Raw genomic sequence first — 18,829 nt, forward strand, 5'->3', positions numbered from 1 at the left:
GGGTGTAGGGGTATGTTCCAGCCAGACGGAAAACCTGTCAGTACAGTACAGTATACTAGGTTGGCTTCATGAGGGGGAGAAAGCGCCAGTGCTTTCATTTGACCCGAGTCTCATTTGCCCCGGGACCAGATATGGACCACCCTCCGGAGGTCGACACTGGACCTTCCACAGAGGTTTCCGCGGGGTTGACCGGGCACCCTCAGTTGACTGTAGGCGGGTTTATGTATAGTAAACATCAGTGTAGTAAATATACTATCCGGTGGCGCTGTGTCCATCACCGTAGGTTTAAGTGTAACGGAGCTGTCTCTACCGGATCGGAATATCCGGTAAGTGTATCATTTTATACAGATTTGATATCCTGTGTTCACAAGTTTCAATGACGAAAATTTGAGTTAATTACAAGGTTATTGATGTATAAGTGACATAACGACAATTTTGATAATCTCCTAACGAAAAGCATAAACAAATTATGTAGGATGACTAGTTATGATGTTCATTTTTCGGTTCGCCGGCATTTATTATTTTATTGATCAACTGAATGTTATATTTGTATTCTTCGAAGAATTTATTTCTTAGGGTAGGGAAATAAAAATAGCTTACAAACATGGGTTTTAAATGTCAGGTCTCACTGTCCGTCTGAATATTCTTTTCAAATGAACACACAACTTTTAAACCCTCTAAATTAATTTCTAATCCTATCGACCTATCTGCAAAATGTATTACCTTTACCCTTTGACTATTAATGCAACAACCTTTACCCTTTATAAAGAATATAGAACTCAAAAGTCGTGAATTGAATAACTCTGTAGTTTAATTTTTAAAATTACATATCAAGTAAACAAAGCATGTAATTATAGGCAATGATAACTTCTTAGATAAAATGAAAAAGTTTTAAGTAGGTCTAAATGGTTATTTTTCATCTGAACTGATGATGTTATATGATGAGCGTATTTTAATCAGTTGCCAACACAGCAAGTTATATTTCAGTCAATTACAATGTACTAGAATTGAAAATGTTCCAACCATAGCCTCATCTGATACAAGGCCGCGGCGTGACAAAAGTGGCAACGTCGCACTCTCGTCCTACCGAAACAGTGCTTGTGTTTACGCGTTTTTACTAGGCAGGTGAGCCTTGCATCAGAGGAGGCCATGACAGTAGTTTACACACTAAAACATATGTTTTTCACAGTAATCATACTAAAACATATGTTTTTCACAGTATTCATACTAAAACATATGTTTTTTCACCGTATTCAAACTAAAACATATGTTTTTTACAGTATTCAAACCCGACAAACTTCAAGGAGCACTGTCACCCGCCCAATGCGTATCTAAAGGAAGTGATCAAATTGCGACATGAACTGCGAGATCAAGCGGTAAAACCTAACACACTTCCCGCCAAAGTGATGGAGAATACACTCCGAGATGTGCCTGAAGAGGTGAAAGCACACCTGAGCAAAACAAAGTTGAAATCCATCAGACGAGACCTCAGAAAACGGAGACAGCAACAAAAGTTAGCGCAAACAAATCAAAATCAGGTGTGTGATTTTCTAAAGCCAGTTTTGGAAGTCTACATACCCGATGGGGATTTACCACAGAAAAGATACACACAATTTTGACACAATGTTATGAAACGGTTAGTTGGGTGTGCGTTCATCCGTTAATACATTTGTTGAACTTAATGCTTAAATCATTGTTCCTATTCACTAAACACTCCATTGGATTCTTAAAGTACTGTGTCCAAACAAGAAAGTACTATACTTGTGACACATAAAATAAGTCTTATCTGCATTCGTACAGTTAAATATATTTGTTAAAATTGGGTGTTATAATAATTTTTATCATCCCAGAAACAATTCCTTTGGGTAAACATTTTCAAAAGTTACTTATACTATAAGAAAACGTGTCTGGCGTGCGTTCTTACGTGTTATAATAAAATCCGCTAATAATGTTATTGATGATCTTTATTTTATGACAGAAAATTATTCCATAGAATAGTGAACATATATGTGTGATTATTAAGTTTAAATTTTTTATACAAAGTATTTACACATGTTTAGTAAATTCCTTCATAAGTTAGTATCAACGTTTATGAAAATCATTTCATCTCATACACGAATTTGTATACTGCATCATTGTATATAAGTATACACATACCATTTGTAGTGTGTGTCTTTAAACGTGTTATATTTGTTGTTAATAATTTTCTTTGCAGTAATTTTATGAAGACATAAATTAATTCCATATACGGTAAACAAGGTATTCATTGAGGTCTGAAAGTGCTGTGTATTGATCTATAGTATATACAATTACATATAGCTGGATAAAATACCATTGTTATACACAAAGTTTTCGTTTTATGCAAGGTGTTTTGAGATTTAGTTGGACTAAGATTAGTTCAAAACAAGATCGATGCAGGGCTGGACCCTCGTCTGTGGTCGGACACCCGACCCCCTGAGGCCCCGACCCTTCATTATCTTGGACCTTTGTCAATGCACTAATCCTCCCTCCCTGCTCTTACAGTGTTGCCAAACCTCTCACGAACCTTATGTCCTAGTTGGACTCGTCCGCGCACAGTGTTGCCGAACCTCGCAAATCAGAATCTCACTTTGAGTCTGTCCGTCCGCGCTGTGTGTTCTCAGTGTTTCGCGTCTTTCAACATGGATCCGGGTAGTATTTTAACTATTCCGAAGGTCGCTATGGTTCCTCCTGAAGACCCTTTGGCCGACACCGAAGGCTACTTCCTCACTAGTATTCGAGGAAGTCGGTTGCTTCACAGTGAAGGATATTCTTACTGCAAGTTGAGGACGATGACGCGCCATGTGCAGTGGAAATGTGCGCAGACTCAAAGATTCAAGTGCAAGGCTCGGGCTTGGACCGAAGTTCTGGTAGGTCTGTAGAGGCACAGAAAACGTACTACTACCCAGAATGCCAACCGCATGGTAAAAAGCATTAAGCGGTTTGAGAGAGCTTTGCCTGTCAATCCGTAGGCAGCGCCACCAGCGTTGCCATGCAATAGCATAGCAACGCTGGTGGCGCTGCCTACGGATTGACAGGCAAAGCTCTCTCAAACCGCTTAATGCTTTTTACCATGCGGTTGGCATTCTGGGTATAGTAGTACGTTTTCTATGGTAGAGGGGAGGGTTGTAAAAGTTGTATTTAGTGTCAGAATGAATTGAGTGTTTAAGGGACGTAGAAATATTTTGTTTTACGGGGATGCCGTCTATTTTTGCTACCCTAGAGGTTAATGTCTCGACCTTTGGTGCAAGAGGGACGGGTTCGATCCCTAACATACCCAAAAAAATATACGATCCACATTTCTCATGAAGTTGATAAAAACTAGTATTCTCATGAATACTAATTCGTTTAAGAAACACATTCAAATATTCTCATGAGCGTTTTAACAGATAAACGTGTTTTGAGATTTAAAAGTAGATTATAAGATTTAAAAGAGTTGATCTCTTTTTATGTTTTATCTCTTTTAGTTTATTTAAAAGATATAAAAGTTTGACAATTTCTATAAAAGAATCAGTAGCTTAGGGCCTTCCCTTGCCCTTGGACACTAATGAAATTCAGTTTTTAATAGCGTCGTTGTCAGAACCGTTATTGTTTCATTAGGGTTGTTGGAATTATTGTGTGTGTTGTGAGAGTTGTTTTTTAAATAGTTACTGTAGTAGTTTTATTGACTCATGCCGATTTTAGACCGTCCGATATTTTACAGATCACAACTGACGCAACTTCAACTTGGCACACGCGCCGACCACTGATTGACGACGATAAAATACCGGCGAATAAGTAGTTTGTAGTTTGTTACTGCCATTGTATTGCACAGTGTTGCCAGTTGTACGATAATACGCCGGTCAATCTGGCAACACTGCATAGCATTGACTGGACTAACCGGTTGCGTTGGTTCTCTGACACGGTCTCAGAATTTCCAGTCCAACAGGTCTACCTGAGCGAGGTAGTACGTTTTCTGTAGCGAGGTTTTGGAGGCTCTTCTCGTTAGCTGAGATCGTTCAGTTTTCGGTACCTCGATGTTACAACATGGATCCAAGTGTTAGTATATTTGTTAGTGAGAGGGAGAAGCCAATTTTAGTTGTGGACGGATTTAAGTTTTGGCTAAGACATAAAAGCTTAACAGGATTGATAACTTGGATTTGTGAGTGTACTTACAAGACAAAGTGCCCGGCAAGGTGCTACACCCAAGGTAAGTAAAAAGTTAATATTTACTATTTTGCACTTTGTTAAGTGTTAATCAATTATTTGATAAAATCAAGATGACAAAGGATTGCTCAATTTCAATTTGTTTCACAAATTGTCAGAGTAGGCAAATAATATTGATAGAAGTTAGCAAAACTCGTTTGATCTAGAGGGTAGATACAATTTTACAGCTTCAACTTATCATTGTATGATGACATATCTATCTTTTTGCAAGAAATCAAAATTTTGCCCCCTCCCCTTTCTAGGATAGATGGGGGCAACTCCAAATTTTCAAATGTAAGACCCATGTTGTAGACTTAAGACAGTTATATCTCCTTTGTATATTAGCTGAGTATGTAGGTTTGCTGCGACAGGAGTATTTTTTTTTTATATGGACTTGTTCATTAATTTATACCTGTACTGTTTTTTTTTTGTTTTAGGGGAAACAACAGTATTATCGAAATTTGAACTGAATCATAACCACAAATGTGACACGAACAAGTTAGCCAGACAAGTCACTTCAAACAGTATCAAGCGTAAAGCAGTGGAGAATATTTGTGAAAGGCCGGAGGATCTAATTATGGAAGAAATCTCCAATGATGCTTCAGGTCGAACCGACAACTTTACTAAAAGAGACGTCAGGTGCATCCGGAGGTGTATGTGGAAAGCAAGAAAACAAGGCCAACCACATGTGCCAAAGAATATTGAGGAAACCCACGAAGCCCTCAGTAGCAATAAGAAAGAATGCTTCTTACTTGAAAATGACGGAAAAAACAACAATGTAATTTTCTCTTGTGAAAAAATCTTAGCGTGATAAGAAATTATTCAACAATCCTTGTAGACGGATCTTATTGGGTACCAAAATGTCAAACTGGAATGTAATACACATTTTCAACAACTAAAATTGCAAAGATTTGTTTAAAATATTTGCAACAGTAGTCGAAAGACCCGTCAACAAGGATTGTGACAATGTTTTGATTTAGTATGACCATTAAATATAATATATTGATTGACTGATTATTTCTGTCTACCCTTTAATAAATGTAAAATTAGGTTTTTGTTGACTATGTATGGGAGTTTAGTAATAGTGTATAACTAGACCACACGTATGCAACAATTTTTATAATCATTTTAAATTGCTTAAACATGATATCTGAATTAATTTAACCAAGGGTAATATAAATAATTGATAGATGTTCATTATTTAATCCCTGTCCCAACTCCTCCCTTAATGTCAGTAAACTCATCTATAGTGCATTCAAACAGCCGTGGCACCTGAGGGATTAGGAGGCCCCAAGGGTTTCCATGGGGTGTCCTAATCCGTCAGGTGCCACGGCTGTCTGAACGGAGTATAGAATTGTCACAACAACCACAAATAGAGTGCAGAGTTCTGTCTTTGCCATGCTCATTACTTGCATCTAGTTGGACTTCAATTAATCACGAGATGTAAATGTATACACAATTGCCAGGAGTCATCACATGTATCCGTGTTATTTCATTCTGTATTTATTTCAAGCTATGATATATCATGTTCAGCTCTGGGTGATGATTTGAGTCGTGACTTACTCATTGTAATTTTCCAGGGTGTTCCCAAGATAGTGAAGCTACACCCAGAACACAACCATCCGCCCAACGCTGTGGAGCGAGAAGCTACACTGTTGCGTTGCCAGATGAGAGACGAATGTTTGAAAGAACCGACGAAGAGACCCGTGGACATTCTCAAGGAGACCATTGCTTCGAGTACAGGCGAGGTGCGAGAGTATCTAGAGAAAAACCAGGAAAGCATCCGAAGAGACATGCGCAGAGTGAGGACAACACAGATGAGTAAGTAATAGTTTAAACGCTACTCAGTACAAGTAATATGTTCACATTCAATTTTCAGTACAATATGTTCTCGTCACAGGCTTCTCGGTACAAGTAATATATTTAAATTCATGCTTCTCACTAGAAGAAGAATGTTCACTGTTTAAATTCACACGCTCACTTAAAAGTAGTACTTTTTACAGTTTACGCTCACACCCTTCTCAGTACAAGTAGTATGTTTTCATTAACTTAATTCTAAGTTCAAGTAGTATTTTCGCAGTTAAAGTTCACACCCTTCTCAAAACAAGTAGTAACTTATGTTTGTAGTTTACGTTCATACACGCCTCTCACTACAAGTGTACGGGACAAAATGGCAACATCTTATTAACTGTACATGCCATAGAGAAGAGTTGGTCATTTGTGCCCCTTTGTCTCACCATAATGTGTACCTAGCAATTTTTCTTCAGTGTTTGAACTCAACTGGGGTTTGTCTTTGGCTGGATATTGGAATGTACGTTAGCAGAGGCTACAACTTAATACATCAAAACCCTTGTTGTACTCATATTTGCACACCTGTTTTGCCTTGTTAGTAAGGTTTAGGTTATCATGGGTTTTACTAAAAATAATTGTGTTTGAATTTATTAGAAAAGAAGAATTTTGGTGTGTTCAGTTGTTCAGTATAACTGTAAGTGAAAAAACAAATTCTTTTGATCCACCTTAAGTGGTTTTTATATTCAAATTAAACCTCAGTTTAGAGTACTGTATGATTTGAATTCAGCTCTTACAAATCAGTTGATATCTGATTCCAATATGTTTGATTTAGGGGAAGATCAAGGAGAGTTACCAGCGCCTAAGAGGCAAAAACCTAAAGGGTAAGTTCAGCATCATTTTCCCACATTGACATAAGTAATTCTTTTGTGTAATTGTTGTACATTATACATTAGGATATGTAGAAAATTTAAGTTGAGATTGAGGTTAAGCATGGATATATTGCACAAGAGCCTAGGTTTATAGTATTTTTATTAAGGATAGCAGGCTTACCTGAATGAGAAGGGAACTCTCTTCCTTTTGAAAATGCTGTGACAATGAAATATTCTAATGTTTTGTGTATTTCGGAAGTTTTCTGTTTCTTGAGCCCCCCTCGCCTTGAAGTAAATGTTTGGCGGCCCCCTTGGGAAGTATATATGCGGCCAGTTCCCCCCTTGGGGCCAGGGCCCCAGTAAAATTGTCCAGGACAACCGGTCTTAGTACGGCCCTGAGAATGGTTATGCTCCATACCACGTTAAAGATGGTAACCATACTGAGTCGACTGCTTACGACAAACTTACATCTAGATACTTTTACTATACAATAGTTGGGATTTGATTCCATGTCTTTCTTGAATGGGAGGTTGCTATCGAGTAGCCAATTAAGATTGGTTAAAAACTGGAAGTTTTTACTCAATGCGTATAAAAAATAAGTGTAGAATGGACTAATGTAGTAAGATGCTCTGTGTAGCCTTTTTACTGAATCAAACAGGTCGTTTCTTTAGCAAGCTATCAGAAGACCTCACTCGGCCATACAAAGTTGTGGATTCCAGTAGAAGCCTTTAAACTATGGGCCCAGTTGTCCTTGATCATTGGGCTTTTGATAAACTATCCTGGCTAAACATACATGTATTTTTCCTTATGAAAAGGCTTCCTAGGCATTTCACTGATTTCTACACTTATACTCCATTCGTATTTGGGTTAAAATACACCCAACTGCATCCCTAGAGTAGGTATTAAGTTTGTAGTTTTTGAAAAAAATTTATATTTTTGATCACTTTTTATCAATTTAACTGTGTGGTAGAATGTTTAATGTAATTTTACAATGCTACCGTACTTTGATGACAATTTGTTGTTGTAGGAGGCCAAAAAAAACAACGACGAGTACAGTGGATGATGATCTTCACAGTGCCAACCCCAATTCTGAACCGTCTAGCAGGTAACTTCAAACTTAATTTGAGATTAATCAGTGTGGCAGATTGCGTGTAATAAATATAAAGGTTACTTACAGTCTTCGCAATCCTGTTAATTGAGCACTACGGCCGTTTCGGAGATAACTCCATCGTCGGGTGCGTAGTCATCATACACTAATCTGAGCTATTTACATATTTACATTTTTTACGTGGTTTCTTCATTTTCATTGCATCAAAGTTTAATAAATAGTACATACAACACAAAACACGGACACGACACGAAAACATTAAGGCACGTGCACGGCTAAAAACTGACGACCAACCAAACTGGAGGGAACTTGCTTATGGGACGACAGTGCACTTTTGGCTCTTATATGTTGTGTGGGCGGGAATGTACGCACTAGGGAAAAAACATACTTGTGACAAACAAGGAAGTTGCCCGAGCGGCGAGCACTGTGCAGAAGTTCTTATCACACAGATACAGGGACTCCTCCAGCTTGAGCGTAGTTGTACATGAAGGCAAGAGAATAATGGATGGTGTTAGACTTTGCCCTAGACACCAGCAACTGGTGCTAGACACCACTTAAGTGTACCTTCTCTGTGCCACAAGCTAAAGGTCCCACTTTGTAAAAAATTGACAGACCTAGCAGATAAGGGTAAAATGTATCAATCCATTGCCAGTGATTGTGTTAACAGATCGGCTGGTGAGTATAATTTTATACAGTAGAGGAACAAGACACAAATTTTCTCTTTTGCTTTTACATTATGTTTGTTCAACATGAACATGTTTATTTAAAATCACATATGCCATAAAAGAACATAAAACAAAATAACAAAAAAAGCATTGGTAAAGAAATCATTCTGAAGACCTTCCATGTCAACGGGTTTAACCTTGCCATTTTTTCACTGATGTTTTATACGTAAATAGCTCCAATTTTTTTACTATTGGAACAAGTTTTTCAGTAATATTGTGGTAGTTTTTATGATTTAATTTTTTATATGTTTTCGCAGCATTGAAGGCACCAGCCATCACTCGGTGACTGAAATCAAAGATGAACTTATCATTGAAGATGTGGAGACGTCTGAAGATACATACTACGAGTAAGTTATACCTTCTGTTTATTATTAAAAAATTATTTCATGAAAGTATTTATAATTTTTCTTAATAATAATAAGGAATATGGACTATACAATTATAAAATTTAAGGTGTTTGGAACACTTGTCACTACAAGAGTTTATGATTCTTTAGCATAAATTCCATTGGTTTGGACAAAAAAATGATTGATGGTTGCTTGTACCAATTTAATCATAAAACACATGGATTTTGATAGGTTTACCTTTTACAAGTGTTACAAAAATCAAATTAATTAAACTTCATTTTGTTTGAACACCTTGAGAACTTACTCTTGATTAAACTAAAAAAATAGACTTCAGTACAATAGTTAAGCAATAAAGCAATACTGTTATAACCAAGGCCATAATTAGAATCTATGAGGCCCCCGGCGGACCACACTTGACAGACATCTGCAATGGTGGAGGAATCAGGAACGTCTCACATGAACAGTGATCATTTTGAGTGATTAGAGACACCATTATTGCCTATTGCTAATGGAGAAATTATCAACATTTTCTTTGATTGTGGATAATCAGTAAACATTTTTTTGTGGTTGCAGACACTTAATCTTTGTCTCCCAAGATATCAGCAAAATGTCATTTTTTAACGCTATTTTTGCTGATGCTTAATTTGTGTGACACTTATTAATTCAAGCTGAAATTGAACAGTGTAATACATAAACGAGTCGCGTAACATTCATTAGACCTACTAACTGTTGTCTTTTTTAGGTCTGAAGATGCTGAATCTGCCGCAGAAGAAAAATATGATGCAACTAATGCAACAGCTGATACAAGTGATAAGGTAAAACCAATATTGCTAAGAGTTTGTTGATTTCTATATTCAAATAATGTTTAATTTATACAAAAAATTAACCAAGATAAAGTACTTGAATTTTTAACTACTTTATTTATTTTAAAATAGGCTACTTTTAAGCACCACGGATAATTAACAAATGAATTAAGAATGTCTATTTTATTTGTTTCTCAGTTTATGAACATAAAAATTCCAATTTTTTTCTTACAACATAAGCTTTTGTTGGAAAACTTAGAGCAAGGATAAGTAAAAGTAAAAATAGCAAAATGTCTGATTTGATTATAAACTCAAAGAATTCTCTCTTCCCGTCAACATCTATTTTAGCTGAAAATATTCCTTCGATCTACTTACTTGTCATATGTGGGTCTCTTACATCAAAAATTTACAAGGACAGGTCAACTCTACTCGAGTTGTATACAAGAGAGGATTCAAAACCTCAGTCTAATATGCTCCCTCGACCCTCATAGACAATATAGTCGCTCTACAATCAATCAGACCTGTCAGTCTACAACAGTGCCATTTTAAACTGTAATCTCAAGAACAGTTTTCTTGCAGCACATCTGGTAGTTTTCGGCCGTTTTTGTTCAGTTGTGCCACGGAGAATTAAGGTATAGAGGAAACATTCAATCGTGCAATTAAGTGGTGTCTAGGGCAAAGTTGGACACCCCTCGCCCTTGTGTACTACAATGTTCACGGTGGAGGAAGACCCTGTGTCCTGTGCGATAGGAATTTCCGCACAGTGCTTGCCGCTAGAGCTCTTCCTTGCTCGTCACAAGTATATTTCCGGCACAACATACTAAAGAAGTGCTTGGTCGTCTACCTTACTTCTCTGTGGTTATGCTTTCACAATCAGTTACAAGTAAATAAAAGTTACATACTCTGGATGGTCAATATACAGGATTTAGAGTCTTAAAAGATTGTTAGGTGATTAAAATGTTTTATGTATGTCATTTCAACGTTCGTCTTTGTGTTTCAGGCGTTACCTTCAGCATCCACTGATTTTTCATCTCCTTTTGAAACAATCATCTGTGAACAGCAGGTAAAGATTTTCAAATTTTTAAAGCGGTTTTAGAGTGAACTGCGCTGATCAAAAGTAGTAGCAAGTACCAGGACCCAAACTCGCTGCCTAGTGCCTGAAGTGTGTGGGGTTATCAACACAGCCACTGACCTAACCTAACCTAACCTAAATTTTGTTTGTTGATCACATCTTTTTTTAACAAAGTTTTTGCTTAGTTTCCCTGTTTCTAAAAACTTTTGAGTCATAAGTAAACATCATCTTTGTTTATAACAAAATAATGTAACCACTTGATTTTCCTTGTAAGGCATATTTTTAACACTGAACTAATTTAGTTTGTGAGTCAGTGGCTCAGTCGGTAGGGCACGGACTTCCAAGGCTACTTTTCATCAGTACAGCTCACCCCTTGCTTTGCTGGATACACGCACAGGCCTCTGTGGCCCATGTGAACGGGCAATGCAACGTTAAAGGCCACCAACCTCTTAGTATATACATATAAATATCTTTTCTAAAAAAAAGCACATTCCTATCAGAACAAATTAATTGTTGTTATGGGATGTTCAATAAATTAGAAGTTGTAGTTTTAAATAGAAACTGGAAAATGTTGGGTCATTCAAATCACTTTTTTGAACTTTTAAACCATGTTGCCAGTCTAGTGGTTAGTGCAAGAGTGAACGTTAGGTAAGATTAATGAATGGTCAGTTCAAGAGTAATAGGTTCAATTTGTAGCATATCAAAAAAATGTTGAGGTGTTTGCACTGTTTTCCGTTAAAAGTGTTTTTGTTTACTTCAAATAAAATTTCATTGGCATGGTAAATCATAATAAGATTATAGCGACTTTTGGATACTGAAATAGTTTTGATCAATCGATAGTAAAATATGAAAGTCATGTAAAAAATGTTCATTTATAAACACTGGAAGCTACAAGAAAACAGATAAAATCACAATTAAAATAACAAAATCAATATTTATCTTCCTATTAGATTTTTACTTATAGGAATAACATAGCTATACTTATCGATCTGGTCTAATATCTTCTTAAGCATCAGTTTTGTTAGTTAGTTGTCAAAGCAATTTTTCCATGTTCTTCCAGATACATTATTTCAGATACTAGCTTCAGGAGTATTTGGTGACAAAAGATCTGTTATTTTAAAAATTAATGTTTCAGGTAAAACAAGAATTGATGGAGGATGAGACCGATGGATTGGCAACCCTAGAAGATTTCACTCCAGAGTCCACGGAAAGTTGTGCTTCTGTTCCCAACATACCTCAACATCCACAGAGTGAATATTCACAAAGTACGATGAAGTCTCTAAACGCTCTTACGAGATTGACTAACACGTTCGGCCCTCCAGCAAACCCACATCCAGCCAATGAAGGTGAGTAGTGTTTAAGGTTAAAAAAAAAAAAATCAGGACAATCACAGTTCCATTTGAATAAAAAGAAAATTACAGATTTTTATCAGCATAGAACTGTTTTAAATCATAAATACACTATTACACAAGATGTATCCTTAAACAAATTAGAGTTTCTTACACTAGTATATAATGTAATGCAAAATTATTACGTACAATGTAGCGGCGGTCGCATGTCTCCATACATTGGCTTGTAAAAAATTGTTTCCCAAATTTATTTTATAATTAACGTATGATTTACCCTTTTCCTGACAACACTCTAATGTACATTAAGGAAGCCTAACCCTTCCCTATCCTTGGATACGTTATACCACGTGACCGAAACTTAATTCCGTAACGTGCTGAAGTGGCGGTCGTGACTAGCATAATTTCAACTTATAGCGACCAAAGTGCAGTTATAGAGTGTTAGTTTTGCGCTGGTAGTGAGTGTTTGGTGCCTGTACTCAACCAGTATTATTTGTATGTGCAATGACAATAATTTGATGTTCTGTTGCAGATATTAACGCCATGAAGTACCCTCTACAACCCCTGAACTACTTTGGTCCCAATATGGCGCATGGTTACCCGACAAATAACTACAACGCATTTCCACCACCTTTCAGTGATAGAAGCGTACATGTCAACAATGCTCCAAACCTACCATATGTCAGGGCTGCGAACCAACCTTCAGTTAGTGCCACAAACCTACCGTACGTCAGGGCTGCGAACCATCCTCCAGTTAGTGCTACAAACCTACCATATGTCAGGGCTACGAACCAACCTCCAGTTAGTGCCACAAACCTACCATATGTCAGGGCTACGAACCAACCTTCAGTTAGTGCTATAAACTTACCGTATGTCATGGCTACGAACCAACCTTCAGTTAGTGCTACAAACCTACCGTACGTCAGGGGTGCGAACCAATCTTCAGTTAGTGCTACAAACTTACCTTTCAACAACACAAACCAACCTTCTGCTAGTCCTATAAACATACCAGTTTTTAATGCTAGACAAAATTATAGCAGTGAACAAAGAAGTTCTACTGTCCCTGCTCCACTCCCACCTATGTTGAACAGTACCAACACATCCGTCGACATTGCTGCCAACCTGCCTATCACCAGTGCTACAAACATACCTTTTGTCAGTGCTGCGCATCAATCTTCTGTCAGTGCTATTAACAGTTCTATTAACAGTATCATTGACAGTGCTGCAAATCCACCTGTAACAAATCACAGTGCTACAAACCTGCCTGACAGTGTTACAAACCTAACTTCTGTCAGTAATTCAAGTGCATCAATCAACAGTGGTGCAAACCTTTCTATTGTCAGTGTTACCAGCATCAGCGAAGAACCTAAAAGCCAGTCCACCAGCACTGTTGCCAGTGGTACCAACCCGCCTTCTGATCCTCCTGAAGATGGTTCTTCCACCTCCTGTCCGTCTGACTTTGAACATTTGGAGGGAATCTTTATTTCTCTAAAAACTATTCCGAAAGAGAGAAGAAAGAAAACCAAAGACAAACTTTTGAGGTTAGTTAAGTTAATAACAGATCTGAATTTGGACCCAGATGATGTGAGTTTTGCTCTCACAACAAAGTAAATTGATAATATTTGTTTTGTTTATAATTTTTGTCCAGTTCTGATTATTCATTACAATCTGAAGCCAATAGGTTAGATTCAAATCTACATTTCTTTTAAATCATAATATTATAGGCTATTTTCTCTCTCTCTAATCAAAGAATTGTTGTATATTTTTTAGTATAACAGTAAAGTAATTTACCATTACAAATTTAATAGAATTTAGGATTATTACATTCATCTCAATCAAAGGAAAAAAAGTTGAAATTTTACATCGATTCCCTAGAAAGTGTTACCTTGCAATCAATTTTTTGTTGTAGAAATGTAATGCTTAGTAATTTATATATGAAACCTTGAAATCATAGTTTGTTTATATGTTTAAGGTTTTTGACTGAGTTTACTATAACGTTGTACATTTTTAGATTTTAGCAAACAAACTAAATGTCATTCAAATGTACCTAATATTTTTAGGATATTAATTATAGGTATAATGTACAGTTTGTTACTTTTGCATCAATCTATTAAACTTGTTAAGAAATTATTCTTGTATTTATTGCCCTGAAATAAAAAGATTTAGGTACAGTACCTTAAAAACAGAGGCCTGTGCATGGAACGTATCCACTGGTATAGAACAAGGGTGAACAAAAAGTAGCGGCATGCACAAGAACCCACGACATCGCTGCTTTGGGCCCGAAGTCTGTGGCCCTGACTGTGCCTATTATGGATCTATTATAGACCAGTGGTAGTCTAGTTCATTAGATTTGCACTTAGGGAATGAGCTAACAATGTGCCAGTTTTCTGGTTCTCTGGTTCCTAGTCCAGTAGTGGTTCTGGTAGTCCTAGAAGTGGTTTAGAATTTCCGTCCTGAACCAGTAATTTCATAATTTAAATTAATTTATTTTGAATTGCTGTTTTTTTTATAACATTTTTGTAAAGAATGAAAATAAAGTAGAACCTCTTTAATCCGAACTAATTGGGACCGGAGGTAGTTCGGATTATTGAATAGTTCGGATTACAGAACATATTGTTGTTTTTACATAACAAAGCTAGGGAAAAGTGAAAAATGCTTTTTAAAGTAGAATACAGAGTTTATATAATACAGTATTAAACATAAGGAATAAACAATAGGCCTACTATACATTACAATTGAAATAACTATGATGCGTATATCAATAAATACAGTATACATACAATAAAGAACTACTGTACTGTGTATAGAGTACAGCAATGAGGCGTTCGGATTAGTGGACGTTCGGATTACAGGGGTTCGGATTAAAGAGGTTCTACTGTAATTTAAAAAATTAGTAAATCAAGTAAGGTTATTTGTTATATATTCTTTCTGGATACAATCTTTGTGAACTTTTACGATGAGGATTTTGCCAGTTTTTGTGCCAAGGCTACCCCACAAACTATCCAAGTAGGCATTTTCAGTTACTTTCTTGCAGTGTATCTCAGAGACTTTTCTTAGCGGTTTGTTAGTTTCATATCAGCGAAAGTCCTAACTTCTCCCAGAGATCCAGAGTGTATGATTGTAGTGAAAAACATCCAAAGAGTGTAATACTGCCAAGACCAGAAGAGCAGCCAGAAGATGTTCATCTGATGTGTTTATTTCCAGTCTTCTGCGATGGACCACTGACAATGTATTTCCTTCTATGAGGGGTTGCAGCGAGCGGGGAGTTCTGGAGTTAATTCCTCTTCATCATGGACTAGAAAAATAAAAACGATTAGTGAGCTGTACACTTACAATTAACATAAGACATGTTGCATATGTGTGTACTGTAGTGTTCCTAAATGAAACTATCTTAAGTCCCTATCTTGAAGCTCCTAATGCTGGATACCTAGCCACTGACAAATCTACAACTTCCTGATTTGATGCTGCATTTTTTTTGGAAGTTGCTCAAATTGCCAGGGTCAAAAATTATGAGAAAAGGAACGAATGAACATTTTTCTACGACGCTGGATCTGGTATGCTCAGATGTCAGTTATCCAATATGTTGACGGCGTGAAATCGAGTTTAATTTAAAGTAGGTAATTTATGAATAATTGAAAAACGTAATGTACTTATCTTTTGATTTCTGCTCCCACCGATGAGTAAAATCCCAGAAGAGACGGATGGGGTTTAGAAAATACACAGTTTCCCTTTCTCTTTGTCCTTTTAATCATATAGTCATCTTCTGTTGCATACAACACCTCTAAAAAATGAACCATCACAATAAGTATACATATAAAGTACATCTATGTATATAATACGTGAAGCCGTTTTTTGTTAACGCAACTCCTCCCTTATTTGTGGACCAATTTCAATGTTTAAGGTGTCAAAAGATTCGTCTAAATATGTAGTTTTGCAGTAAGGTTTTAGAATTTTAAAATTCCTACTCTTAAGGGCGTGAGGCCTTCTCAAAGGTCGGGGTTTCCCCATAATAAATACATGGAACAAATTTAAAAACAAAAAACAGCTGTTTATAAAAAGATACTCATTAGCTTTTTGGGAGTAAATATTTATGGTTGTATATTCAGTAGCTTAAGACCAAGTTAAACAGTTAATCAGTTTTGTTGGAAGAACAGAAAATGTCTCAAGTTCAAAGAAGAAATATTTAACACGGGAGGAGGACACAATTAATAATAAGATATCTTGTAATCTTTATTACTTAACTTATAAGATATTCATTCAGGATGCTGTATATGGATAAGCTTAGAGGATATGGTATACATAGGTACCAACCAAGAAGAATTTGAAAATAATTTATTTTTCCTTACAAGAAAGATTATGCATTTCTTATGAAAAAGAAAACATGTATCAGCATTTGTTGTTATGTTAAACAACAATTACTGTATTGTTATAACATACCTTGGAAATTCCTTTTTGATTCCATCCCTGACTGCTTAGTTGTAGGTTGCTTGATTCACAGGACTGGCTTTGAAGTGATCCTTTACTTAAAATCTTGATTAAAATTGATTACTTTTCTCCCTAAAATTTAGATTCATCCGTTGTGAAAAATCTAAGTTTTGATGTGGTAATTTCCATGGATACTGAAAGTAATTCTCATAACGATTCAAGAACACGTGTCTTGTTGGATAAAATGTGCTTTCAATCAAGCCTTGATTTTACTCAAATATTTTGTGCTACCATTGACTATTGTATCAATAGTCATAAGATGCTACTCGATTGTTTTTTTTATACAATTAATTAATGGGATAACTATACTTTATAATAAATACCCCTGCCGCAGAAAACCTGCCAACTAAGTGAATTTCCATTTGTCTGAATTGATTTTAAATTAAATCTATTTAAATAACATTAGGTTTAATGAGTACCTAGGTTTGCTGCTACAAGGAAACTAATAAAGTGTGTTTTTTAATAAAATATTAATAGCTTAGTATAAAATAAATAAATTTGCCAAGTTTGATCAAAATATACCCACAAACAAGTATTCCCACTCTGCTCGCCGCTATCATAACCATGACATAATGATGTTTTGTATTGCTTGCTTTTGGTGGCTGTGGATGAGAATCTCGTTTGGTTTGGATTGGAGGATTTAAAAATTAAACAGCAATTAACTTACTACGTGTGTAATTAAATATATTGTTTAAGGTACGCGTATCTGTATATTATTATATTATTTTTAGTCCTATATTTGGAAAGTATCATCTGAATGAGAATAGACAGCTTGATCTTAGCCACGATCGTTCGTTGATGATCTTAGACGTGGGACCATTGTTTATTTCGTGATTTCAGCAATCCTGCAAATGAAAAACTGAAGCTTAAAATTCAATAAACCTCCAACATAAGTTGCAGATCCTTTGATAAACAATCGAATCGACGAAACGGCATCCGTTCAAGATGCATAATGCACGTTCTACACACTTCTTTCATAAACAATAGAATATATCAACAACTTGTCTGTCTTTGGTTGTAATGTCTGATCAGCTGATCAGTCGTTGGTCGCTGCAAGGCAAGACGTGTACTGACACCGGAAGTCAATTGACATTTTGTGTTTGTTATGTCGGGAAGATTACATAATCTGCACTTTCTCTGCACCACTGGAACTGTGTCATCGGAGTTCTAGGTCAGATTGATTAACTTTTGATCACACGATAGTGAGGATCTTATTATACAAAGACTCTGGGGAAGATGGAAGTATACGGATCCAAAATGGTTGTGGTTAAACTGACAGATAAATTGTATGAGTTCATGTTTCTAGTGTACAAAATTGTCGTTTTCCACCACCCAATCGTTTTGCTGCTATGCTTGACCCAATGTTGCATCCAGTAACCAGTATGTACAACTGTCACCGTTAAATCTTTAGATAGCTGTACTGAATCCAGTGTTTTCCCTTGTCTCTGCCAGTACCTATGCAAAATTATCGCCATAAATAAAACATACTCCTAATAGTCTTGAAACCGGTAGATAATTTACTGAATCCAATACATTTTTGCTACCTATACCTATGATACGTTGCGTCCTTTTGTCCGTCTTCAGTCTAACTAAGGGTAGCTAGTTTCGATTAAATACCTATTTCCGATCAATTTAATGTGGAATCGGATTCCAATTCCACATTAAATTGATTGTTCCATTAATCCAACGGAAGTCTTCGTCAATACGTTGACACATAAAGTTCAAATGTATACATAGGAAACATTTATTAAATAGTTCTATGTGGTGTGTTCCGATGTGTCCGTCGCACGGAACTCCCGCAAGTGGCCTACCGTCAGCAAGGAAACAGCCAAACAGCGTCCTTAAGGAAAGGTTCTAGGCTCTAAGGGCCCCTTCACTCTTCCCCCATTGAGCATATAACACTAGTGTTATGGATTTCATCTTAAAGTGATGTGCACTCTGGTCAATCGGCATCATAACAATCTAATCGAATCCAATCTGTTTCCGCGGACCGTAATGAAACAAACTCGCCCAGGATGGAACCTTAAAGTGTTGGGACTTTTCTAAGCGGGCAAACAAGTACAATCGACCTTACAACAAC

General features: G+C 36.5%; 1 protein-coding gene across 1 annotated transcript in view; it reads left to right on the plus strand.

Annotated features, from left to right (window-relative positions):
• Positions 1-14,003, plus strand: part of LOC128997640 (uncharacterized) — a 33,039-nt gene extending 19,036 nt beyond the window's left edge. The window contains exons 7-14 of the mRNA XM_054423278.1: positions 5,784-6,024; positions 6,827-6,875; positions 7,891-7,968; positions 8,954-9,043; positions 9,786-9,858; positions 10,847-10,909; positions 12,054-12,264; positions 12,797-14,003. Coding sequence (XP_054279253.1) covers positions 5,784-6,024; positions 6,827-6,875; positions 7,891-7,968; positions 8,954-9,043; positions 9,786-9,858; positions 10,847-10,909; positions 12,054-12,264; positions 12,797-13,875 — 1,884 coding nt within the window. The 3' untranslated portion in view covers positions 13,876-14,003. The remainder of the gene's footprint in view (positions 1-5,783; positions 6,025-6,826; positions 6,876-7,890; positions 7,969-8,953; positions 9,044-9,785; positions 9,859-10,846; positions 10,910-12,053; positions 12,265-12,796) is intronic.
• The last annotated feature ends 4,826 nt before the right edge of the window (positions 14,004-18,829 follow it).

The sequence above is a fragment of the Macrosteles quadrilineatus genome, unplaced genomic scaffold, assembly GCF_028750875.1.
Source record: "Macrosteles quadrilineatus isolate MER2022 unplaced genomic scaffold, UCM_ALF_1.0 Scaffold_6__1_contigs__length_79288215, whole genome shotgun sequence".
Lineage (NCBI taxonomy): Eukaryota > Metazoa > Arthropoda > Insecta > Hemiptera > Cicadellidae > Macrosteles > Macrosteles quadrilineatus.